Genomic DNA, 27,424 nt, shown 5'->3' on the forward strand with positions numbered 1-27,424 from the left:
AAACCACTGATGTGGTTTAACTTTATAGCTTAATTTTATGGATATGCAAAGTTATCACAGCCTTTCTAGAGTGTCAGTGACTGGAGTGTCATTCAAAGAGAGCCACACATCTGGCAGATGTAGCAAACAAAATATTTCAAAGATCCTGGAAAGAAAACTAGCGAGAGACTCCAGAATAACTGCAAAGACTCTAATCAATAACTAATAGCCAAATCAGGAATTATAGTCTCAAAAGGGACAGTGACTAGAACTAGGCACGGGAGTGGGCCATGAGGTTGCAGACCAAGAATAACTTCACTGCCGCAGAAGAGAAACCTTCAAGCCAGACTGAAGTATGCTAAGGACAACCTGGAGAAAGACTATGCATACTGGACGGGCATCCTTTGGTCAGGTGAGTTGATACTAGAGATGGACCGATCCGATATTACGTATCGGTATCGGTCCGATACTGACCTAAATTACTGGATCGGATATCGGAGAAAAATAAAAAATGTAATCCGATCCATTAAATATCACGAAAGCACCTCACAAAACTTGCAACACGCCATAACTCACCTCAGAACGTTAGCAGTATGCATCACGTGATAGAGCGGCTGTGGCATGCGGGACCTGTCGGTGGTCTGGATAGCATTTGGAGCTTCGCTAGCAACCCGGCATTTCATCTCCGACAAAGTTATCCCGAGAGAAGTAAAGCAAGTGTGTAAGTCCATCTCTGAATGTTTGTAAAGCATTCCTGCGTTAAGCTTAACAAGCGACTGCCTCTTCTTGCTGCTACTTCAATCATGAAACTGCTTAACGATCAGCTGATCGGCTTTTCTGTGCGAGTCAGTGTCTCTAGTTTGCTTTTGGCCCACTTTGCACCAGAAAGAGGAAACCAGCGGCTGAACAACAGCAGCACGTTTAAGCTTGATCAGCTGTTGTTAGAATGTATTTAATATTACTTTCTACTCGAGGATCTTTTTCTACGTAGCTGACGGCTGGTAACTGTGCAGGGGCGGATCTAGCAAAGTTTAGCCAGGGGGGCCGATAGGGCATTAACAGGGAAAAGGGGGCACAAAGACATACTTTTCTTTCTTATTCTCATTTAAAATGTCGAGCTTTTAATAAATAATTATCTGACACCCAAAGTTTTAATTTGATGTAAAATGAATAGAAGTCAATTACTGTATATAGTGACTATTAAGTCTAATATAAATACCCTAGTAAGCTATAGTACTTTTTCCTTTGGGAAGGTACCATCTGTGCAGTCTGCAATTTTGTTGAAGAAAGATGTTGAATCTATTTAATATTTCTTGAAAAATAATTGATTTCTGTGTATTTTTTTTTCACACTGCATCAAATTAAGGTTGATTACGTCGATTAAGCATCATGAGGTGGAGCGTGAGGGGTGGTTCCCTATTTTTTATTTATTTATTTTTGTTGTTGCTGGGAGTTGGAACCCTATTAGTTAGGTTGCTTAATATTTATGCTAAGTACTCTTTAAAATACCAGAATAGGGAGGATGGTGTAGGTTCAAGTTTATTAGATTGATCAGTATTGCTGAACTATGAAATTTTTTTTTTTGCATACAGGTATAACAGAATAGCTTTAGTGTAGTTGTTGTTTTAAACTTGAGTATGAACTTATACAAAATGCAGCAAGATATTTAAAAAACAGTTTTGTTGACTAAAAAACACTATATCGGATTCATATCGGTATCGGCAGATATCCAAATTTATGATATCGGTATCGGTATCGGACATAAAAAAGTGGTATCGTGCCATCTCTAGTTGATACTTGAGCTCTTTGGCCACATAGATGTTGCTTATGTTTGGAGAAAGACAAGAGAGGCAAACAACCAAAAGAATACCATCCTGACAGTTAAAACATGGTGGCAGGAGGTGCTTCAGTGTGTCTGGAACTGGGAATCTCATCAAGGTGGAAGAAGTTACAAAGAAAGAAGGATGTTTGACCATCTTGGAAGAAAACCTCAAGTAGTCAGCAGCAAAACTGGGTCTGCATCATTGCTGTTTTTTAACATGACAATGACTCAAAACATGTGTCGGGCCTGGTGAAGGACTACCCCTAGGAGACCAAAGTGACGGTTACTGACTGGTCTGCACAGAGCCTGACAGATCTGAAAATCTGTAGCTCCAGGTCGGTGCCACAAGATCATGAAATCTGGAGGAGCTTGAGAGACTCGCCAAAGAAGAATGGGCTGGGGTTGCTCAGGAGAGGAGTGTGAGATTTGCTGAAAACTTCAGGCTGTTATCCAGCAAAAAGGACACATGGCTGAGCATCAGGGGTCTGGTAATTCTGTCCTTGGTAGTTTTGGGGTTTTATGAATTACTTTTGCTTTTCATTGTACTAAAAACAAATATTTGTTCAAATTAAATTATCTAATTTATTTCCATGTACATTTTCCATGTAATTTTGTTACATAATACAATGTTAAATTTCCGTTTAATGGAATCTGGTCAAATTAAGATAACTCCATTTGTATACATTCAGTTTATAGCAAGCACATTTTCTTAATTATTAATTACTTGAATAAATAAATCTTTGATTCTACGTATTTCAGTTTTATTTCAGTCAAAATTATTGCTTCATGCTTATTGAGGGTGAAAAATAGTTTTTATTTGAGTGTGTCCTCATCTCAAAAATTGACCCGCAATATAATTTTTTCCACTCCGAATCAATAGCAACACCTCTCGTCCTCTGTGTCCTCTGGTTCATGGCTGTCCGATAGGTTGTGCGTATCAGGATGTCCCAGGGGATTCTGGGGTGACCGTCGGCGTTGTAAGAGGTGCTACGCCTCCTGTGAGAGCTGCACTGGAAGTCGGAGTGACCAGTGCACTTCCTGTCAGCCTGGCCATCACCTGACTGAGGGGACCAATACCTGCACAGCGATCTGTGGGGAAAACTACTACCTCGACCACGGTTGGTTCTGTTTTGTGAAATTTTTTGTGATTAAATTAATGCGACAGAAGAAAAAAAATCCTTGACTGGGTTACAGAGGAGCGGTTTGAATGCAGCTGCACTAATGAATAGTCAGTTGACATAACTGCAGTTGAAGGTATGTGAGTAAGATTGATTAATGGCTCTGATGTGTATACTCCATGCGTATTGTTTGATTTCCCCACAGATGCAAACATGTGCAGAAAGTGCAGTGAAAACTGCTTGAAGTGCACCTCCTACAGCATCTGCACAGAATGCAAAGCACACACAAGGTGAAACAAACTCTCTGATGATGCTCAAATTAACTGCTCGGTAAACACCACTCCTTCTCCCCTAAGCCTCTGAGAATACTGATTCTCCTCACACACGCGAGCAAACACACACACAAACCCTCAGCAGAATCATAACATTTCTAGAAAGATAAGTTTATCTTAATCGACGCTTTGCTGTATTGCTACTTGAAAGGACAAAACATCTCGGACAAAGAGTTCGAAGTTTCCGGAATAAAGCTTTCACTGACTCAGTTCACCGAGTGTTTGTGGTGGTGTTGCTGTGGGATGAAAGCAGTGACTCATCCGTTTTGGTGTCACATGATTGACTGTGTGTGTCACGGTGCCACATGCTCGCTCCATCCTCTCTAGTCTACAGGGGAACCGGTGCCAGCGGAGCTGCGCAGCCGGATTCTACCATGACCCGCAGGAAGTCGCGTGCAAGCCTTGTCACCAGGCCTGCGCTACCTGTGCAGGTGAGAGCGGGGGTCAAAAGTCACATTTTGGTTTTGTTTTTTACTGCTGCCGTTTGCATTAATAATAATAATAATAATGGATTGGATTTAGAGCAGGGCGATATGGCCAAAAATATTTATCACGATATATATTTGAAAATTTGCGATAACGATATAACTGACGATATAATTTATGCAAGACAAAATACAACTCCACAACATTACTAGTGCAAAAAGACAACCTTCCTTTTATTTTCACTTAAACAAGAAGCTGGTTTTTATGTACATTAAAGCTATATAAAAATTTAACAGTGCGAATACAAATTCCTTGCTGAAAGTTTAACCAAAAGGCATTTCCAGTAGAAATGGGCTGACATATCCTGAGCATAACCATGTATAATATCCACTGAAGTTAAAAAGAGGTGCTTTGCAACATTAAACTGCAGTGTGCAGTACGTATTTTTCGGACCATAAGGTGCACGGGATTATAAGGCACATTAAGCGAAACAAAGCAGTCAGATAAGTCAAACTTTATTAAACTCATTCTTCTTGCTTCCTCCACTTCTGTACCATTGATTCATTAATGTTGAATTCTCTGGCAGCTGCTCTATTCCCATGTTGTTGCAGTATATTAATGACTAACCTCGTATTGTGGATGGATTATCTCAGTTGTTATGGATTATCTCAGTTGTTCTCCTGACTGAAGTTTGGTCCGTTTACAGCATCCTGCCATGCGATTGCATTTGTCTCTAACTATCAGGCACGTTAACTTTTATAAGTGGAAAAGTGTTAGTGTTCAGCTTCACTGTTTATGTCATGCTAACATAGTTGTGTCGCTAGCGATCACGTAGCACATCATTATATAGCAGCTAGCCCAACTTCAGTAACCCTACAAACGTCACTGCTGTTTAGTTTCCCGTCTTCATTTATGTTGGAAGTGATAGCAGAGCTGTACGTTTGAATTTATTCAGAAATCTCTCAGTCAGAACATGCTATATCATGCTTGGGTAACTAGCGAAACTAGCGAGCTAACTTCCGCTAGCTTCCTGCTAACTTCTAACTCCGTTAAATGTAATAACTTTTGTTTTCATGGATGCCTGGAAGTTAAACTTCATAGTTACACCTGGTAAAGCAGCAATGCTGATCGTTTTATTAAAGATGAAAGAATTTAGACAGTTTTTAAACTCTAAGTGATGCTGCAGTGTTCGTTTGACCTGAAGGTACGGAGTTTAGGACCCAGATTACTCCCAGATTTAAGAGCATCTTAGTCCGACAAATACGACAATAACGACGGCCGCTTGCATGTTCTGCAAAAAATGTGCTTTGTTGTGTATCTGACGGACAAACGCCAAACCAGTTCCACATCACTGAAGTTGCACCATTTTTACAAACCAATTCTGGTTCATTTGTTTCACTCAACAATCGGCCATGTGCGTATGAAAACAAAGGCACTGCGCATGCGCGTTTTACTCCCATTCTATCGCGATATTTCATTTTCCTATCGTTGCCTAACATTATACCGGTATTACCGTGAACGGTATAATATGGCCCAGCCCTAATTGGATTTATATAGCGCTTTTCACGCCCCATTGCTCCTTTATGTCCTTTATCCAGTAATCCAGTTAAGTGTGTGTGTGTGTGTGTGTGTTCTCCTCATGCTGCACCAGGTGCAGGTGTTGAGGCGTGCAACACTTGTGCAGAAGGCTACTTGATGGAGGAGTGGAGGTGCGTGTCCTCCTGCAGTGCTGGCTTCTACGCCACAGAACCAAACCCAGAGATAGCTGATGGGCACAGGATATGTAGGAGGTGAGCTCACTGGTGTGTGTTCAGGTGTGGGAGGTTTGTTTATCTGCTGGTGGCAGGCCTTATTCTGGTGGTTGGCTTCCACGTGTGTTTGTGCTTGTTTTGGCACTCATGTTTGTTGTTGCTGTGCGCCTGTATGGAGTGGGGTTTAGTTATTTTTTCTGTGTGTGTTTTGTGTGGTCAGGATTTTTGTGTGAAGGGTTCACTTGTTCACTCTCTGTGCTCCTCTCTTCAGGTGTGACGCCAGCTGTCTCACCTGTGTGGGGCCGAGCCGATGGAACTGCAGCAGCTGTTCCAGCGGTCACAGCCTGCAGAGGGGAGCGTGTGCTGCTGACACCGAGTGCACGGACGGTCGGTCGGCCGTCTTCCACATTTTATTCTTGACACGTTTGGTTCATAAATTTAAATGATATTTAACACAGAAGCAAAATCCATTAATATGTGTCAGTTTAGCATGAAATATGCATTCGCATCTCTGAGTCATTCAGATTTTTTTTGTTAAACCAGAAGTCATTCAGCCGTGGCACATGAAAACCACCTCTGCACCTCAGATGGTTATTCATTTCTGAGTCAGTGTGCTTCTCCTGCTTTCTGTCTAACAGGAGAGTACCAGGACAGTAACGGGGAGTGCCACGCGTGCCACGCAACGTGCCTGAAGTGCACAGGGCCGCAAAGCGAAGACTGCATCAGCTGTATTTCTTCACAGTGAGCTGGACTTGACTGTTTTAGATTGAGTGCATGCCACTGTTTCTCTATAATACATGATATTTCGCTGGGTGTGAGCCTGAAATAATATTTCCCTGATGAATTGTTATTGCCATTGTTTGCAAGCTAGTACGACATTGATTCTTTCTATGTAATACGATGAAATAAGCCTTGGTATACAGCTGAAACACTTATGACAGGGTGATTTTTATATATATATATATATATATATATATATATATATATATATATATATATATCCCCATCAAACCTCTCGATAAATAATTATTTCTTTTTATTTTAACGTAAAAATAGCACAAAAAAAGAACGTGTCTGTTTCAAAGCTTCAACCTGAGAGGTGCCACTGCAAACTGACTAACTCTGGGTTCAGGCAGCCCTCACAAACTACAGATGTACTCCACCCAAGCTGCCCACTTGGGGCAAAATATAAATAAAGCACAAAATGTGCCGTTTATGGTCTCAAGGAAACTGTACCTTAACACTTAATTACTTAATGATAAGCATCATCCTATCACCCTTTCTGTTCCTGTTATCCAAGTTCTGACTCCATGATTGGAGGGAGCTCTGTGAGGGAGATAGCATCTGTAAAAGGACTCCATTTCTTGTCATGAATGAAGCATACAGCTCGTGGCTATTGTTGTCATGTTGCTGACCAGATGTCTCCCTGATGCTCCTCATGGATAAAATGTCAAAAAAAGAAGACTCCCACATTACCCACATTTCAGCCAACATTCCCACCCTTTCTTCTCCTCCTCCCTTTGTCGGCACATCCAGCTACATCTGTGTAAATGCACCATATGGTACACGCTGGGATTTAAATGAGTTCAGCTCATTTACATACTTATAATTCATATGTGTTGATTTTGTGATGTTGATGTTGCCTGCTGCAGGGCTCTGGATGAGGGCCGCTGTGTGGTGGGATGCGCCAGTGGGAAGTACCAGTCGGGTGGCCGGTGTCACCTGTGCGACCACACCTGTGCCACGTGTGTGGACGCGGGGCCAGCCAACTGCACGAGCTGTGACACCGGTGAGTACGAAATGAGTAGCTCGCGGTAAGTGTGACGTGGTGTGTGCAGTATGTGAATGGAAAACTGGCTGAGACATTAAAAAGATGAAAAGGAAGGAAAAATTATATTTTGTAAATATAAAGCCACAAACTCCCCAAGGGCTACACTAAAACTTTGAGATTTAGGCTGGAGCCTATCCCAGCTGTCATGAAGTGAGAGGCATGGTGCACACCATGTACAGGTGTACAAACGGGTTCATCCTCATTTTCATGCGCCACCCTCCCTGACTCTGTCTTTATTGTTTCTCACACTCTTCATGAATCCATCTGGAGGCCCCGTGAGCCGCAGGCAGTCCTCACTGAGGCCTTCCCCAAACCCCAGCCACAGATTAATGCTTAGTCCATTCACCATTCTCTTAAAGAAATGGCCTCAAACCTAACTACAGACGTGGCTTTCTAGTGAAATTGCTGTTTATTCTCCAGATAAGTTTAAGGTGGAGCGTTACCTCTATAAAGGCATGTGTCTGGACGCCTGTCCTGAGGCTTTCTACCACACCAAGCAGAGGACCTGCGAGCCCTGTGTAGACCACTGCCGACTCTGCACAGGCCCCAACCACTGCCTGAAGTGTAACGCCTCCTACTATGTCTCTGATGGATCCTGTGTTAAGCTGGAGTGTGGGGAAGGTAAGCAAGGTTGCATGTTGAGGAGTGTTTAAGGAGCGTTGTTTCACACCTGTCCACACTGACCTCGCGCTCTCACCCTCCGCTCTCTGTCTCCTTTCTCAGGTGAGGTGGAAGACCCAGATTATGACGACTGCATGGCCTGCGAGCAAGGCTGCAAGAAGTGTGTCCTGTGTAAGTCATGACCCAGTAGCCATAATAAAGTTTTCCCAAATGAATGTCGCCCACAGTGGAAAAAAATTAAGGTGTCCCCGCCCCCTTAAGGTCCCCTTAAAAAAAAAAAAGGCGACTGAATTTTTCTTTTTCTTTTTTTTTGTCTGCTTTTGACAGATAACCCCAGGCATTGTCTGTCCTGCATTGAGGGCTTTTACAAGTAAGGCTGTGTGCCTCGCTCTCACCGTGTGTGATCTCGCCATTCTGGGCTCACTTTTCTCTTTCATTTAATCTCTGAGCTAATGCAAAAGACCTCCGCTGGCAGTGAGAGTAGAGTTCATGTTTGTGTGTGATGCAAACATCAACCGTTGCTTTTTGTCGTCAGTTTCCAGGATGGCTGCTACAAAAACTGCCCAGCTAAGACGTACAGCGTAGAAGAAGAAATGACCTGCATTCCGTGTGACGACAACTGCGTGAGCTGCGATGAACACGAGTGCTACTGGTGTGAGAGCGACCTCTTCTTATTAGGTAATTTGCCCTCGTTGGGTAAGACGTGAAGCTACACTCAAAGAATATTTTCCTAACCCATTCGACCAGATTCCATTAAATGTAACATTTTTACATTGTAAGTATGTAACAGAATTATATGGAACCTTCATGTAATTAAATTACTTACATCAGCAATTTTGGAGATAAATATTTTTGGAGTTTGTAAAGGATTATTTACATCATCGTTATTGAAGTGCTATAAGTTATCAGCATGGACAGAGACCCTGTCATCATTTTATTTGCAATGACATATGAAATCATTTTTTAAGAGTAAAGCATGAGATTAGATGGATTTTTGTGATGCGTGCCATTAAATGCTTTAGTATTATAACTATCTAGATAGAAAATATAATAGGCAAGTAACTGGATAGGTCAATTAGTGCACAAGCAAACAAAAACTGAAATATTATTTTATAAAAATGGCATATCCATCCATTTCTTAGATCCAGTATAGTGAAGGAGGCTATGTAGATGATTGGTCTGACAGAAGAGGATTCTAGGGAGAGGCAGGTGATCTGCTGTGACTCGTAAAGGGAGCAGCTGGAAGATGAATAAGATCCATTTTCTTCCGGTTATCCAGCTCAGGCCCATGAATGGTGTGATGGAGGGTGACAATCCCAGCTGACATAGGGCAAGAATCAGAGTACACCCTGGACAAGTCACCAATCTGTTGCAGGGTGACAAAGAAACACCTATGGCCAGATTTTAGAATTTTTGAAAGTTAGAAAAGAAAGAAAAGCTTTAAGATAACATGGATAATCCACAAAGGACCAGTTGGACCTCACCAGTCCTCCCAGTCTTCAGTAAAAATAATTTTTTTCTCACAGATGGTTAGTCATTTATTAGAGCAATCGTTAAAAACCAATGCAAATGACTTGTTTTTTCATATATTAATTATATTAATACATAGTGATACTGTCTTTGGGTAATTTAGTATTTTAGTAATTCTAAACTTTTTAAACTGATGTGTGAAACTGCTGAAGGCTGCTTTAATGTAAAGTGCAGCCTGCCCACCTGGATCACATGAAGTACTTATCAGAGGCTACGTTTTTTTTTCCTCAGAGGGGAAGTGCGTTTCAGAATGTCCGGATGGTTTCTACGGCGATGAAGACTCCAATAACTGCGAGGAGTGTCACTCGGACTGTGTGACATGTAGCGGCCCCGAGGACGAGGACTGTCTGTTGTGTGAGGAGGGAAAGGCGCTAGAAAATGGAGAGTGTGTGTCTGACCATGAGGTCTGTCCCATTAAGACCTTTCTCAGCGGTGAGACTAATACTTGTATTCCACTAATCCATCTGTCTGCCCATAATGAATCAGGGATTTGGGCACTTTCACAGGAGCAGAAAAGAAATCTTGGAGGGTAATTGGTCTGTGTGCCACTGTCCCTGAACTCTGTACCATCTTAAGTACCCAAAAACAGAATGCATGTCAGCCAGACACAGAATTAGAAATAATTGATTGTGTGCGTTGAACATTTTGTTCCCTTCGCAAATTAGTTTGACAGACCTTAAACAATGTATGGTAATTAGTTTGAGGCAAGACATCTTAATTATTAGAAACTTAAATAACTCTGAGAAAAGTGCATAGGTTAATACAAAGATTGAAAACGAGCACGGGGAAATAAAGTTATTCTCAAACTTTAAATCTGAGCAGTGACAAAGCTCAATTTAAGTTTCAAATGAGTACTCGTTTTAGGTTTTAAGTCTTCGATAGCTTAGATAAGTTAGACAGATGAGTAATGTATCATCTGTTGAATCTAAATAAAAAGCAAAAGGACAAGTAAGGGTTTATCCATGATTATGTTGGAATTAGTTTTTCCCCACTTTGTGTGAACTGTAGCCGGCACCTCTGGCTGACTTCTAGCATGGTAAATGGTATGTCATCCAGATATGGGCCAGGCCTGGCATAGATGGCACTGTTTATGTGATGGCATGCCATATCTGTCCCGATTGTGGTTTGGTTTATGTGGCCCAGGCTCATAGAAAACAGGTCTGGCCTGGACCTGGCATCAAGCTGGCACTTCTGACTGACTGATGTCATGGCAGAGTGTAAACCAGACGTGGGCCAGGTCAGGCAGTGATGTTCCTATGTGTTCCTATTTTCCTATTTTAGTTAGAAGACCCAAATGCCATGTTGCAATACTATACTGCTATAGTAGCCAACGTTTCAAATGCAGGTTTCTGAGTGTACACTTTATCCAAAACCTAGTGAGGGTTTACTCATGTTTACCACTGGGTGGCTGTAGTTCAGGAGGTAGAACAGGTCACCTACTGATCGGAAGCTTAGTGGTTCAATCCCTGGTTCCTTCAGTCTGCATGTCAAGAGTGTGAATATGTATGAATGTAGTTAGGAAGCACTCAGTTTAGACAAAGTGTGTGATTGGGTGAATGTTGTATAGAGTACTTTGAGTAATCCACGAGAGTAGAAAGCGCTATATAAGAATCAGTCCATTCACTGTCTGAACAGAGTGTTGTCATGTTACTTTTGCGTTATTATGTTCCGGCACATGTTGTAATTACATGGCTTTATTAAGGTACACATTAGGCTGACATCGGAGGCCAGAGCTGAAACTGTTCTGGGCCAGCACAGGGCCAGCAGTGTGTCTGCAACTGGCCCGTGGCTGCACACAACTTACACATGGCCCACATACCGCAAAGAATGACGGCCCTTTGGTGGCCCAAACCAGGTTTGCCAGAGGTAATCAACACATGGGCCAGCACAGGACCACCAGTGTCTCTGCAACTGGCCTTGTGCTGGCCCATGTGTGGGCCACCTCTGGCAAACCAGATCTGGGCCACCAAAGGGCCGTCATTCTTTGCGGTATGTGGGCCATGTGTAAGCACATTGTGTGGTCCAGATCCGGGCCATACCAATTTTGCTATGTGGGATGTTGTGATCGAGGCATTTCAGTCAAAAGTAGAAGCTATGAAAGATTACTAAGCATACAAACTGACCACAGAACACAGATTTGCTGGGTCTGTCAAATAGTATAAAAGTTTCCAGGAAATTGGGATGAGAACTGTAGAAGTCACTGACAGTAAATAGTAATATTTTGACATTTTTACTGTTCAGACATGACCTAAAAATCTATTGAATTAAAACATCTTTGTAGATGTTTTAAGAGTTTGGACAGTGTTAGCCTCACCAGCTTCAAAGATGGTAGCTGTTTCAGTTTCACCAAGTCACCCAGTTGTGCTAATAAGCTGGTAGCTCAAGTTTTATATAATATATAAACTGTTTGAATTAGACTAAACGCAATATTCTAGCTTCCAGCGCATACACTTGTTGGCCACTTTTAGGTACACATCTACACATGTTTAAATATCTGTAACTGCTTATTAAAGCAGATATCAAATCTGCAACTCGGTGGATTTAGGCATATATAGACGGTCAAGATGACCTGCTGAAGGTCAAACTAAGCATCAGAATGGGGAAGAAAGCTGTTTTAAGTCACTTTGAATGCGTCATGCTTGTTGGTCCCAGACTGAGTTCACCTTCATTACTGAGAAGTGCTGTAGCCTGTTTGAGCATTGTTGCTGGTCAAGTGTCCAGCCCAGTACTAGCGAGTAAGCCTAATAAACTGTCCGATGAGTCTATAAGAAGATTGGCAACCATTCTCTGAGGTTTCAAGTGATTAAAACGTAATTTTGTTAACAAACACTTTCAGTACATGAATGAAGTTTTTCGGGCAGAATAACAAAATACACCTGGTTCTGGGTCAGTTTGCGTCTGTTATGTGTTGTGTTGTTAGATGACACTTTATGATGATTGTAGTGTTGTTGCCCTCCAGATGGGGAGTGCGAGGACTGCCACCCATCCTGTGAGTCCTGCGCTGGACCGGAGAAGAACCAATGTACAAAATGTGCAAAAGGTTTGTCACTGGTTTATTGTTTTTAAGCTGTTTCAGACCTCAGCAGCTTGCTGTCTGAGCTCTGAGCTAACAATGATGACGTTCATCTTTTGTTATTTGTCCTTCAGGGCGATTTTTGACCACGCAGCAAACATGTGTGTTAAAGTGTCCGGGGGGCTTCATTGCCAGTCAGCTGAGCGGTGTGTGCGAGGCGTGCCCTGCAGGTTGTTTGCAGTGTGTGGACGCTCAGCACTGCATCCGCTGCCAGAGTGCTCGCAAAGCTCAGTTGTTCCTACAGGATGGGCAGTGTGTTCAAGAGTGTGTGAGGTCAGGAGGTCGATCCTATTGCTGCTATCTTCTAAATGTCACACAAGATGTTTGAGGCACGTCTTCTGGCGAGCCAAAAATAAATGTCAGAAGATGCCTGTGATTTTGACATTTCCTACGTGATGTTCTATTAAATTTTTTATGTACTTAAAGCCAGAACCCTATATTGATCTTGCTGAAGCTCCAAGCTATGAAGCTTCATTTAAACTTTCTGACCATGTGACCTTTTTTTACTATTTGCTAAGTGGCCTCCTTTACCAGTACATGTTATTCCTACATGGTTTGCAGCAAGAACAAAGCGAATAACAGAATAAATACAAACCTAATGGAAAGTATATTTTAAGTGTGCTGCCCTGCGTTTTCTACCTGTCCATCAAGCTCTGTGTTGCTTCCAATAGGGGCTTTCCTGCAGGCCAGGTTTGTCATAGCTGTGCACCTGGCTGTGCATCTTGTGCGAGGAATGCTACCCACTGCCTCAGCTGTGAAGAACCTCTTCTCCTACACAAGCACCAGTGTGTAGACAAGTGTCCTCCAGCACACACTGTGCAGGAGAGAGAATGCCAACCCTGCCCCTCAGCCTGCCAGGAGTGCGACCCACTCGGCGTTTGCACAGGTACTGAAATGCAATGCAAACTACGACAAATTCAGCTGTAGGAGCTTTTTCAGTCTTCCGCTTTTAGCTCTTTCTGTGCTTTTACTATTCTTTTGTCAGCATATATGACTGACTCCATATGATTACCAGCAGCATTACAACACAGCAAGCATTATGCATGATTCCTTTTTTTTTTTTTTTTTTTTCTTTCGCCTGTCCCATTTGGTTCTTTAGCCATCAGAATTGTTGTCTGAAGACCAACAAGGATACCCAATGGATTTACTTTGCCAAATGGATCATCGTGGCATTGCCGTATTGGTCCATTTGGTCGATCTTTGTTTTTATTATTTATTATATTTTATTTTCAGATGTTACAGACGGGACAGACATGAGTGAGAGATAGGAAAGGGAGAAAGAAAGAGGAAGGAAAGGAAAAACAGAAGGGGAGAGGGACAGTGAGAAAGGGGGGGAGAAAAAAAAATAAAAATCTCCTGGATCACCTGTTGAGAGAAGAATAGAAAACAAGCAAAAAAAGACAAAAAAAACAAAAAACAAAGCAACATACTAAACACAACACCATCGCATTAATCTAGCTAAGTGTAAACAGCAGTAAATACTAAATATTCAATGTTGTTGTGCAGCACGCAGGACAGATGTGCTTCGAAGTAGCAACCAAGAAAGGTGTAATTTGGGTCTACGAGCAGTGAACACCCGTGTGCATACCTGTGTGGATCAGCGCGCTTGTATTCCAAAGGTTTCTCCATGTAACGATCTGCTAGGGAGTGTGGGGGGGCCACAGCCCCGTCCTCCAGGGTGTGAAGCAGGTATGGAGGAGATCAAAACTCCAGACATCCAGAGGCCCCCAGAACACAAGAAACCATGGAAGACCAACAGAGGGGCAGCCGCGCCACTGTTCCAGTAAGAGCTGAGGAGAGTCCCAGATGAGGGTTCACTCAGCAGCCGCGGAGCAGAAGCCAGGGGGAGTTGCAGTGACGCGCCCGTGAGCTCCGCCGGCCGCCAGCTGTGCCTGAGTGACCGAGCCCCAGGCCGAGAGGCCGGGGGCACCCCACCCCCGAAGGGGCCCGAGCGAGCCCCAGGCTCCAGGCCCCGATAAGCGGCCGCCAAGGAGTGAGCCGGTGTGTACCTGGACGCCCACCCCCAGACACAAAGAACCACCAACGCACCGACACCTGAGGGAGTCCGCCACCGGCAGGGGAAGTGGTGGTAGGTGGAGATAGGCCTCCAAACCTTGGAGGGCCTAAGATGTCCCCAGAGAGGTGGCGTCTGATACCCAACCTGACATATAGACACAGACATACAGGCACACACAGACACAAACATCCATTCCCCCCCTCATGCTCTCATATGCACTCACTCCACACTCAACCAACGTGGAGACAGACATAAAGAGACGCTGTACACACGATCACACTCCCCAAGCGTACTCTACAAACCGGGTCTAGGTACCCTTGCCCCTGGAGGGGGGAACTGCACCCAGACCCAGGTGGTGTTACCCTTTTCCCTGCGGTGGGGAGAGGCAGACCACCCCGACTCCGCAGCAGCAGGGAGGCCCCACACTCCAGACCGCAGTCGGACGGCCAACTCCACCTAGCCCTCCCGCTCCAGCAGGCCGCAGAGAATGATTCCTGTACAGCATGTTCTTTACAACTATAAGCATTTATTTTTTCCTAAAGCATTACTATGGGGTTGCCATTTAGTTCAATACTTTAAATAACTATTGGAGTGCAGTACAATTTCAAACACATCGTCACAATTCCCCCAGGTTGATTTGTGCAATCACATGGGAAAAAAAGTGCACCACCTTTAAGTTTAATGTTTTATTTATCGGGGCATAATTTAAAAAAAACTTCATAATAAAGAGTGAATAATTTTCCATATAGCTGTATCAGTCTCTCACATTGTTGTGGAGAAATTTACATTACATTGTTGCTTTCATTTATTAGGGTTTGTTTATGTTTCTGTCATCAAATTTCAGTTGAGATGTGGTTTTTGGCCGAACTATTGCAACACCGGGATCCAATTCAGTTTTACTTATATAGCTCAAGGTGCTTTATATTCTCATCCTTTTCAGTCATTTTTTGTAGATGTGCCGCTGTGCTTGGGATCATTGTCCTGTTGCATGGCCTATCAAGTTTTTTTGTATTTTGTCTGAGTGTTGCACAGTCTGACCTTAGGGTAAATTTGCTGCAGCATCCACTCCTGGGAGGATTGGCAACTGTGTTGAATGTTTTTTCCATTTGTGAATGATCCTTCTCGATGCAGAGTGATGCACTTGAAGTTGTTTGGAAAGGGCTTTACAGCCCTTCCCTGAATGATGGGCAGCAACAATTGCTTCTCTAAGGTCATTTTTGTTGCTGTAGACTTTCCTGCTTGTCGTGTGTTAACACACATCTGAATGCTCCAGACCAGCTGCCAAAACCTTTGATTTTATAGAAGATAGAAGGTAGTTTTTGTGTCATCTCTCAGACAAACAATCATTAATTACCTCTACCCCAACATTGTCTTTTTTTCCTATAGAGTTTTATAGCTGTTTCGATTTCACCAAGTCACCCCAAAGTTGACTAAATAGCAAAGTAGTTTAGTTATCTGTTGAGAACTGAACTCAGTAGATGGTGGAGACCAAAACAGAGGTAAAAATGTGGGTACATTGCACTTTTAATCAGCTGATGATCAGAAATATGACTCCAAATGATTAATCGTTTGTATCAAAAAATTTAGCATACTCAGAGTTTCACTTACCCTAACACCAGCAATCCAGCTCAGCCATTGCACAAATCTGTCTGTGAGCTCATGCACAGCTTGTGCACATGAAGAAAGCAGTGTTGCTAGCACGACCAGTCGCAAACCACGGACAAAGTCTGTTGGCAGTAAGCAAAAGACCTAAATTAAAAGCAACACACTGGCTGCAGCCAAAGCAGCAGTATGTGAGCGAGGAATAGCACTGTACGGTATGTTTGATTTTTTTTTCTCTCTCTCTTTTTTTAAGAGCTCTATGAATGTGTGTCTGTTTCATGTGCTGCTGTCAGTAAGCGAGGCAGGAATCTCGCTCTATAATGCCAATTAAATGCCAGGAAAGAAAGGTGGCAAACAATGCCGACTGTGTCACTTAAAAGCTGTAACCCCATCAGCGGCAACCCTGACAGAATAAGGCTGATAGAATTAGACTTGCTCCCAGATGTGTTAAACTCATGTCAGAAATAAAAATAATAATTCAAGCACACAATAAGCTTACTTGAAACCTTTTCAAACAAATTTTCTAAGGGCAACATGTACAAGGTTTAGACTCTGTGTATCTGTGGATGCCTTCTTCTCATTTCTCAGGTTCCTCACCTCCTCTCCTCGTGCTCCTCACAGAGATTTGGGAGGAGAGAAAGAGACACGAGGAGAGGCATCCTCGCGTCAGAGCCATCATTTTAAAGTGATCAATTAATCTTGACATGTGACACAGCTCCATCATCTTTCTATTGTTTTGTTAAAGCCTCCTGTTTAATGAACAGGGCTCATGACAACACAGTTCTACTTTTAATGGAATTTACAGCATAGCACAATGTCACAAGATGTACCTTTTTTAAATTATTTTATCATAGAACAGATGTTGAAGGGCAGGCATTGGATCGCACATTTGATCACCCTAAAAGGCTAAAATGAGTTGTGAACACAAAGGACTAGTGGGTGCAGTGTCCTCATCAGACCCTGGTTTGTGTATTCCAGCTGTGCCGCGCCTCACGTGCAAAAATAGAAGCAGCCGACAGACTGATGAGACTGAGGGAGAGGCGGGGCTATAAATACCCAGAGAATAGGTACAAATAATGAACACAGGTGTAAACGAAACACGGGCAAAACATGAACACTTAAACGGGAGAATCAGTTGAATACGGACCAAACCATGGCTGATAACATTGATCTTTGTCTGTTGAATAACAGTTGCTGATTTGCTTGTCTTCACATGTTGAAAAAAAAACTGTTAGAGTACATCCAGCACTGATGACAGGGCTCTGATCCTTATGCATGCAGTAAATCCTTCCTGCATTTATGAGTGTTTTTGGCACAGGCTGTGAGGAGTATCACTTTCTCCACGAGGGCCTGTGCATGCTGGACTGTCCGGAGAGGTTCTTTGAGGACAAAGAGCAAGGGAGGTGTTTGCAGTGCCACCTGGACTGCGCTTTGTGCGACGGGCCAAACAGCAACGACTGTGACGCCTGCACGGACACAGAGGCCACCCTGCACAACGGGGCGTGTCTTGGAGCGTGTCCCTCCCATACCTTTATGGATGGTATAACAGGAGACTGTAAAGGTACGACATTTATCACACAGCAGAAAACACAAATCGTCTGTCTTGTTTTTTGTGAGCAGGACTGATTTGATTTGGTCGACTCCCCTCAGCAGCATAAAGTCGTGCCCCTTTATGTTTTTATTTCTTCTTATACACTCTGACCGTGTATAAGAAGACAAAGACAACCCCATCGCTCCTGAAGTTGATGCTGTATTTTCTGTCCTGTAGAGCGCCCTTCATACATTTTCTCAATTATATTCTCTGCTATGCCTGAGCGTGTTTCCCGACTGAAATAGCAGCGCTTCTGAGATGGTTAACAGGCAGCTGTCAAACCTTGAAAACAGCAGAGAGATGCCAAAGACAGTTCCCTCGAGAAAGACACACCGCTCTGATTTTGCTATTCAAAAACACAGAAGTGCAAAAATGTTGTAGGCGATGCCCTCTTTTGTTGCTGCTTAAAGTAGCTGCCAACGGAAATGCATCCACTTGCATGTACCTGTGTCTGCTGTGCGGTGAAATGGACAGAGTTTAATTTTGTTGCTGAAAATGTTTTCAAGGGTCATCCTGTAGCTTGAGAACCAAATATGTGGAAACCATTATATTTAATGAAATGTACAGAGCACCAGATCAGCTTAAATGACATTAGTCATCTAAAGGCACTCTGTATTTTAAGTATAAAGATAACAGCGTTATAGATAGAAACCCAATGATCCAATAATCCCCCCTTCAGCAAGCACTTGGTGGCAGACGGGCGAAAAACAAAACAAAAAAAAAGTCCCTTTAAAAGGAAGAAACCTCCAGCAGCACCAAGCTCAGGGTGGGAGGGTGGCCATCTGCTGTGACCGGCTGGAGGGGGGAGGGGTGGGGGGTGGGGGGGGGGGGGGGGTAAGGGGAAAGGGAAGAGAGGAGAGAAGAGCACAGAGAGATGATAAACAACAAACAGACTTTAGCAGAACTTCACAAGAGAGAAAAACAAAGAACAGTGGCATGCAAATAGATGAGGAGAGAAGACTCAAGGACGGTTCAGGGTCATCTGATCTATAACTCTGAGCTTTATCAAAAGAGAAATAAACAAAAGAGCAACATTTTACTCATAATTTAAAAAGAGAGAGAGTATTTGTCTCCCAAACTCAAGCCCCAAGCTTCTTCTGCCTCTGCAGATGGCAGCCCCTCCCTGAGCCTGGTTCTGAGGTTTCTTTCTGTTAAAAGGGAGTTTTTCTTTCCCACTGTCGCCACTAACTGCTTGTACATAGAGGGTCATCTGATTGTTGGGGTTTTCTCTCCATTCTCTCTGCAGTTCCTAAGGTCTTGTATTTTAGAAAAATTTACAGTATTTTTCATATGTGTATATATATATATATATATATATATATATATATATATATATATATAGTACAATACATGGCTTAATGTATGTATATAAGGTTAAAATAAGGTTATTTTATTAAATAATCTGATTCTGAGGTGGGGAACCTTTTCAGATTTGTCTGAGTCTGTATGGAAAGACACGCTTAAGTAAAACATTATATAACATTGTCATTGCAGGACTTTTACTTGTAAAACATATTTTGGCACTTAGTCCTGGCATGGTATTTTTTTTTATTCTTCTGCCTAATATGATTATAGTTTGGTGTCAAACTATATTAAAATGATATAGATATCAAGTCGAGATGGAACATTGATACTATCCTACTAAATTACTTCCTAATTCTGTTTCCAGACTGCAATACATCATGTCTCACGTGCTTTGGACCTCATGCTAGCTCCTGCACCAGCTGCAGAGAGGGTCAGATGCTGGATGGTAACAGCCAGTGCATTCCATCAGCCAGTAAGTGCTCGCCTCACCAGTACATAGACCAGCACGGGGAATGCCATCCGTGTCACAAATACTGCTACAGGTGTTCGGGTCCTGGCAAAACCCACTGCCTGAGCTGCAACCCAAGACATCTCCTGCTCAGTGAGTCGAGTTCTTTTTTTTTCTTCTTTTTTTTGGTAGAGCTAGTGATTTCTCTCAAGGCTGTGTGTCCTGGAAAGCTTGTCAGGCATCTGCGATGTTTGCTTAGCCCCCGTGATCGTGTGTTTGTTGGTACAGATGGCACCTGTGTGGATCAATGCCCAACAGGCTACTACGAGCAGGAGTCTGGGCAGAAATGCGAACCCTGCCACGCTTCTTGTAAGTCCTGTGTTGGAAAGCACAACCACGAGTGCCTCACATGTAAAGCCCACCTATTTCGAGAGGGCAAAGAATGCGTGGAGACCTGCCAGCACAGGTAGTTTAACCTGCCCCCCGTCCTTCTGCTGCTCATCCATCATATTATCACATTAAATGCAGTTAGACAGTGTAGCCGTTAACGAAAAAAGATCAGCATATTCACACAAATAGGTTACGGACACTGAACCGTTGCTCTTTAATTACATGGACAGGGTGCAATATGGAGGTACAAGCTAATTTGGTCAGACATTTAAATAGCCTATAAAAGGCTAATAATACTTTATTTTTGAGGGAGTAGGCGGTGATTAGGAGTCAAATTAATGTACCGTTAAACTGATATGCAGCTAAATACTCACTCAGAAAACACAAACAGGATATAAAGACTGTACAGACCAGCATGCAGACAATGCAGCATTGCCTAGCAATGCAAGAGTAATATTTGTTTTCTTTTTCTACTCTATTACGTTAGTATTTATAGATGTCTATGGCTAAATGTGAGTCTGAGTAAAGATATTTCCTTTGAGGAATAGCAAAGCTCTAATCTCATTTCTTTTAATTGAATGCAGTCTGTGATAACTTTTGACCATCTGTCCATCCTCTAGTCACTATGGAAACACTGCCTCAAGAATGTGTGAAAAGTGTGACCCCAGTTGTGGTGAGTGTATTGGCGATGAGGAGAACGGCTGCCTGAGCTGCGCTCCGGGCCTCATTTATTTGCGGAAACAAGGCCGTTGTCTCGCCTCATGCCCTCAAGGATACTACCATGACACTGTGCACAGGACCTGCGAGCACTGCCACGCCAGCTGCAGAACCTGCTCAGGTACAAGTGTCAGGAAAAGCTTCATGTATTGCATACACACACACACACACACACACACACACACACACACACACACACACTCATAATATTTTGATTATACTATTTTTTCTCCATGTCAATAGCTATATAATCATTGGAGACTATGAAATGTGGTGAAAGTAACATTAAAAATGTTACAGACAGATGTATAGTACTGTAGATCACAGACTGTACATTAAAGATGTAAAGCCACCCAGACATCACCTGTTTATTTAAGCAGTGGTTAGCAAGCTGCACCCACAGACACAGACACCTGCTTTTTAATCTGACTACAAATAAAATGTTAGAATTTTATTCACCACAACTGAAGCACAGACTTCTTGTTAATAGTACAATTAACTGCACAGCAGGTGATGGTATTTGTCACTTAATTACATTAAAATGCAACAGAGGACACTCTACTTCAATAAGCAAATGTGAGGAGTAATTAGCATCTATGTAAATGCTGCCCACTAAAAATGATATCATATATCACTTTTAATGAGTGAGATGATAAAAAATAAAGTAAAAAAATGTAAAGAAACCAGTGTTGCCATATATACTATGAAGCCTGTTAAACTATGAATTATTTACTACTGCAGTTAGTGTATGTGTGTCAAAAATAAGGCCCAGGTGGCAGAATCAGCCAGGCAAAGACTCTAATCCAGCCCACTGACTGGCTTTTGAAAGCCGGAAGGTATACATTTTGGACTTTTAACTGTATTGTCACAAGCTTAGCAGCTTTGATTACAATTAAATGACTACACAGTTTAAATTATGCTCTCTCGGGGATTAAATATATACTTCTTCTTTACACTGTTAAGGAGACTGGACCAGTGAGAGCTTCACTGGTCCAGTCTCCTTAACATCAGAGTGGGCTGTATGTGGCCGACAATGAAAAACTGTTTTGACATCCCTGTTATAAACATAATAACGTGCCATAATTAACCCTCGCGAGTTTGAGAGTGAATAATTCTCACAACATCATGGACCAAAGTTTTAACTGTGATTGATTCAATGAGTGAATCATCCAGCCTTGGTGCATAACTGCAGTGTAGCATTTTAAATAAGAAGCTGTAGTAGGTTTTTTTTTTCCTTTGGGGGGGTGAGTCTCCTGTAAAACATGACACTCCAAATCATTTCTTTTTTATTTTGTTAATGGTAGTTTTCACTCAGTGCTTGGCACCTTACTGAAAAGTTGCTTGGCTCAGAAATGGCTCAGATCGTTCGCCCTACGCTGTGTCATCTTTTCTGTCACAGGAACACGACTGCTGAGAGTGAAAGTCAGTTTCTGATTTGATTGTTTTTTGCGCTGTAGGCAGTTTCAAGATTCAGCACTAAAATCAGAAGGGGAGGAGGAATTTTTATATTTTTCTTTATACTCCCACCATGCAAATCACACTCTGCTCACACACCTCACAGCTGTGAAAAAGAAAGGCCAAAAACATTTTTGTGCCAATTTGTAAACATGCTTTTTAAAACTGTAAAGGACAGCTTAAACCAGCCATTAGCAGCCATTCAGTTACAGTGGTGTGAAAAAGTGTCTGCCCCCTTCCTGTTTTCTTTTTATGTTTGTCACACTTAAATGTTTAAGATCAAAAAAAGACACACAAAATGCAGTTAACAAATAAGGTGTTTATTATTAAGGGAAACATTCCAAACCTACGTAGACCACAAGTGACTGCTGTGCAGGAATTTTGCCGCACTCATCTTTGCAGGATTGTCGTAATTCAGCCACGCTGGAGGGTTTTCGAGCAGGGTTTTTTAAAAGTCATGCCATAGCAAGTGCCCCACCTGAATGGGACACACACCTTCCAAAAAGTTCAATTTTTGTCTTGTCGGTCCACAGAGTGTAAGAGATTACAGGATGACCCAAACCTCAACAACAGGACCAGTCTCAGCATTGACCAAGTGTGTTTGCTTTTGGAACTGTCTTCATTCCACCTACTTCACATGCAAGGGTCAGTTCTACAGGCAGAAACATGGGTGTGCCATGGGCTCCCCAGTTTCACCCATTTGGCCAATTTGTACATGGAAGAAGTGGAAAAGAGGGCTTTGCTATCCTACCCTGGAACACCACCAAGTCATTGGTTCAGATATGTGGATGACACCTGGGTGAAAATCAAATCTCAGGACCTACCGCAATTCACGGATCACATTAACTCGGTGGACCGACACATCAAATTCACCAGGGAGGATATGAAAAGTGGCAGGTTAGCCTTCTTAGACTGTGAGATTTCCATCAGTAATGGGGGACATTTAAAAGCTGTTGTGTACCGTAAACCTACACATACGGATCAGTATTTAAGCTACAGCACAGAGCAAACACCATCCCCACAGACACACCAGAACATCACATCAAGAAGGCCCTGAGTAAATGTGGTTATCCCAGCTGGTCTTTTGTCAAAGCTGGGAAGGCGCCTAAAGAAAGCTCCAGCCGATCCAGGAGAGAAGGACAACTGCTGCCCAAGCGAAAACCTGTAGTGATCCCGTACGTGTCAGGAGTATCGGAGCATTTGAGATGCATTTTTTCTAAACACCGGGTCTCTGTGGCTTTTAAACCCCAAAACACGCTGCGCCAAAAACTGGTCCACCCCAAGGATCGGGTCCCCCGACACAAACAGAGTAACATAGTGTACGCTGTTAAGTGCCAGGAGGATTGCCAGGATTCATACATCAGGGAAACCAAACAACCTCTGGCGAAGCGGATGGCACAACACAGAAGAGCTATCTCGTCAGGCCAGGACTCTGTGGTCTATTTACACCTACAGGCCAGTGGACACTCTTTCAAGGATGAGGATGTGCACATCCTGGACAGGGAGGAAAGCTGGTTTGAGTGCGGAGTCAAGGAGGCCATTTACGTGAAAAGGTAAAGACCATCTCTGGATCGAGGAGAGGGCCTAAGGGTACATCTGTCACCATCTTACAATGCTGTGATTGCAGCCATTCCACAGCTCTCTGTGAATGGTACTCATGGCCATTGATCAGTGGTTGTTGATCAACCAGCCCATTGTTCCTTCAGTGGTGCTGGTTTCACTCATTATGCAAATGTACTGTTTATAAGATTGGGGAAACCTGCAGTCAGCTGAGGCTGAAGAAGTCACTTGGATGAGTGACAAAATGTTTCTCCCACTGAAAACGCCACGTCTAGATGAACAGAATCAACTTTTGGAGGTCCACAGAGTATTTTCCCAAAAGTCTTGGGGATCATCAGGATGTTTTCTGGCACAAAAGAGACAATCCCTTATATTCCTTTTGCTCAGTAGTGGTTTTTGTCTTTGAACTGTGCAGTGCAGGCCATTTAAGCCAGGTCTCTTTCATATGATGGAGCCATGAACCCTGACCTTAGTCATGTGAGCCCTGCAGTTCTGTAGATGGTGTTCTGGGATCTTTTGTGACCTCTTGAATGAGTTGTTGCTGTGCTCGTGGAGTGATTTTAATGGGCCAGCCAAACGGCATGATGTCCGGCTTTTGAGAATCTTCTGATCTGCTCCACTTTGTCAACCAGGTCCTAATTTAGTGATTTCTTGATGAACAGCTGTGGCAGTAATCAGGCCTGGGTGTGGAAACATAGTTTATTTTCAGAAACTGAAAATGAACTCATTGTTTCACACAGCACCGTGTAGGTTTAGAAGGGGGCAAACCTTTTTTTACACCACTGTGAGTGCAGTTTTTGCTACTTCAACCTTGAGTACCTGGATTAAATTGTTTATAAAAGAATAATGCAAACATTTGAACTTTAAGTTAAATTAAAGAAGGTGGCTGGTGATATTAAAAGTTTGACACAGCATTTTAAGCATTTTTTTGACAGTAATAAAAACACAGAAAATCATCAGGCTAACCCTTTACATTGTCATGTACCTACAGGAAAACTTCCCGAGTCCTGTGACTCCTGCTACCCTGGTTACCTGCTGTCATATGGCAGGTGTGAGTCCATATGCGATAAAGGCCAGCATCCCATAATAAAGGTACCAGCATTTTTAATTTCACAAATATTAACTTTTCATTAAAAAATTAAAAAAACACGAGTACATGTCGTTCAGCAAAATAATTACTTTGAATGCTTTGGCCCCAGGTATCACATAATGTAATTCAGACTGGGTTATTACTGCACCAGGAGAAATCTCAAACATCACAGCGAAAATTATTACTGTGTCACAATTTCTAAATAAACCTCGCAGCTCATGCTGTGAAGCTGTTGATTGAAATTGTTGGACAGGTAGATGAATGTTAATTGACTGTGCTGAGAGGCTGGTTGCGCTTTTATTCAGCATTTTAAAAAAAACTTTTGGAAGCAAAGAATCAGTAGTTATGATGCAAAAATGCTGTAGCTCTGAGTCACCCCTGTCCTTCATCAGGGTTCAAGCCACTCGTGTGAAGACTGTGATAGTTCCTGCCTGGAGTGTCGGGGACCCGGTCCATCCAACTGCACAGTGTGTTCTGCTGAGGCTATTTTAGAGGCTGGAGGGCGCTGTCTACTTTGTTGCCACCACGAAGATGAAGAGGAAGACACCAAAACCCAGCAGCAAGACTGTTGTAACTGCACAGAGACACGGGGTAGGCTGAACTTCTATCTTGTATGCTGAGAGTTATCATTGTGTTCAGGTTGTAATTTTCTTCCTTAACTCTTTCTTCCCTTGCACGTCTGCTAGAATGTGAGCAGTTTGTGTCATATTTCACGCCTGCTTCCAGAATAAAACAACTGGGAATGGGAACTGTGCATCAGAAGTTAGTGAGAATGATCTCTTCCTACACCGCCTGCTGAGGAAGAACCCAGAACCTATTTAATGGTTGTTATTGATATATTGGGGTGGGTACAGAGGCGGTCCTCTTGGGGGAAAGAGTTAAACTAATAAAGTCTTACAGGTAGGGAGGGAAGATGTTTAGATTAAACTTATCACATCTCTTGACGAGTAAAGGTTGTGGTTAATTACATTTTTCATTAGCGATCAATCTTTTAATTATTTTTTTTGAAATTACAGCAGTTGATTGATGTCTTGGTCTATAAAATGTCCCCCAGAAAAGAGAGATCCTAAAATAACGACCTCAGATCCTCAGGTTTGAAATGATCAGTTAAAGGTTGGACACTTTTCCCATAATGCAGCTGAGTTGCTATTTCATTTAGTTGTTAAGTAAGAGGAGCTATTGGTTGCAGAATTGTTTTTTCCTCTGCTTATATTACTATTAGGTCAATAAAAGACATATTTATTTGTAATTTCAGTTTTGTGTTTAATAACTGAAAAGCTTGGGCTGAGATCAGATCAGTGTTTTGCTCATTGAAGAATATCCCGTTTTGTTGCTTTGAGAAACTCTTGGGTTGCTTTTGCAGTATGCTTTGGTTCATTATCTAGTTGCGCTGAGAAGCACTGCCCAACACTTGCCTGAATCTAAGCAGAGACTACAGCCCTGTACACTTCACAATTCATCCTGATTGCCTGATCACTTATAAACACTAGTGGCCCGTTCCCACTAGCAGCCAAACATGCCCATGCCATAATTTTTCCGTTGACAGGTAATGTCATATGCTTTGGATCATAAGCTGTTTCTCCAGATTTTGTAGCCTCTTTTAGATGTCTAAACTGGCCTTTTTGTTCTTGAGTGTAACCAGTTGTTTCCACCTTGTTGTAAAACCTCTGTTATGCCTAACTCCCAGAGTGTTCTTAAATAGCTTAGATGTTGTGAACATGATTTTCTTAACCATGGAAATAACTCTGTCACCATCTCTTTAGTTGTCGTCTGTGATATTTCAGGCTATTTGGTGTTGCGGAGCTGGCCAATATCTCTGCTTTTTAAGATTGCACAATATTGTTGATTTGCCTACTTGTAGTTTTTTATTTGTGTTTTTCAGCTTAATTATGAGCTCGTTCACTTGCCATGGGCCTAGGGCTGGGCGATATGACCCAAAATTCACATCTCGATATTTTTTAGCTGGATGGCGATATATGATATATATCTCGATATTTTTTTTAAGCCATAAAGTAAGAACAAAAAGAGAGTTCTTAGTCAAAGCTGTGTCCCAGATGTCACACAGGCACTTTTATTAACATACAGCACAGATGTACGTGAAGAAATTACTGAAAAATAAATTATCAGCATTTATTAAATAATAATGCTCCATAAATAAAAGAAAACAATGTTGTTTTTGTGCATAACAAAAAGCTCACAATTGTGCAGTCAAAATGTAAACTAAAAGACGCTGAGCATAATAACAAAGACAGATTTCACAGCTGCTCTGTTCCCAACTTGTACTGCGTGACTGACAGCCTGGAGTTTGAAATCTGCTTCGTAATCATGTCTCTTACAGGTGCCATTTATGGTGCTTATACACACAAAATACGGTAATATTACGTTGAAGCACAGTACGTATCACTCCGCGAGGCTCCGGACTACGGTAGCCGTAATACTCCGACAATCCATCAAGCGGTGCAGCTCCGTAGCTTACCAAAGTTGAACTAGAACATTTCTTGACAGATTGCTGAGCGCTGTGTTCCACATAAAATCGGTTCGCGGTCAGTAAGCACAACCAGAATTCATACAAAAGGCGCACTATTGATTTTGGAGAAAATGAAAGGATTTTAGGCCATGCATGTCGTTAGCGCGGTTAGCTCGCTAACACGTTGACGCCGTCCAGCCCCACGCACGGGGTGATCCGCGGTAACTCGTTAACGGAGATTTGCCGTGTCCATCTTGTCGTTGCCTGCAGGTGAAGCGATGGGGGAGGGGGAGACGCAA

At 42.6% G+C, this 27,424-nt stretch overlaps 1 protein-coding gene across 1 annotated transcript in view; it reads left to right on the forward strand.

Annotated features, from left to right (window-relative positions):
• Positions 1–27,424, forward strand: part of pcsk5a (proprotein convertase subtilisin/kexin type 5a) — a 43,341-nt gene that overhangs the window by 14,013 nt on the left and 1,904 nt on the right. The window contains exons 16-36 of the mRNA XM_080874226.1: positions 2,729–2,919; positions 3,125–3,209; positions 3,579–3,682; positions 5,329–5,467; positions 5,700–5,815; positions 6,067–6,169; positions 7,081–7,217; positions 7,680–7,880; positions 7,983–8,051; positions 8,208–8,250; positions 8,416–8,558; positions 9,642–9,842; positions 12,370–12,450; positions 12,558–12,756; positions 13,155–13,369; positions 17,421–17,663; positions 19,363–19,599; positions 19,735–19,912; positions 20,457–20,674; positions 24,560–24,660; positions 25,051–25,249. Coding sequence (XP_080730352.1) covers positions 2,729–2,919; positions 3,125–3,209; positions 3,579–3,682; positions 5,329–5,467; positions 5,700–5,815; positions 6,067–6,169; positions 7,081–7,217; positions 7,680–7,880; positions 7,983–8,051; positions 8,208–8,250; positions 8,416–8,558; positions 9,642–9,842; positions 12,370–12,450; positions 12,558–12,756; positions 13,155–13,369; positions 17,421–17,663; positions 19,363–19,599; positions 19,735–19,912; positions 20,457–20,674; positions 24,560–24,660; positions 25,051–25,249 — 3,203 coding nt within the window. The remainder of the gene's footprint in view (positions 1–2,728; positions 2,920–3,124; positions 3,210–3,578; positions 3,683–5,328; positions 5,468–5,699; positions 5,816–6,066; positions 6,170–7,080; positions 7,218–7,679; positions 7,881–7,982; positions 8,052–8,207; positions 8,251–8,415; positions 8,559–9,641; positions 9,843–12,369; positions 12,451–12,557; positions 12,757–13,154; positions 13,370–17,420; positions 17,664–19,362; positions 19,600–19,734; positions 19,913–20,456; positions 20,675–24,559; positions 24,661–25,050; positions 25,250–27,424) is intronic.

Source organism: Rhamphochromis sp. 'chilingali' (genome assembly GCF_963969265.1).
Source record: "Rhamphochromis sp. 'chilingali' genome assembly, chromosome: 2".
In the NCBI taxonomy this organism is placed as follows: Eukaryota; Metazoa; Chordata; class Actinopteri; order Cichliformes; family Cichlidae; genus Rhamphochromis; species Rhamphochromis sp. 'chilingali'.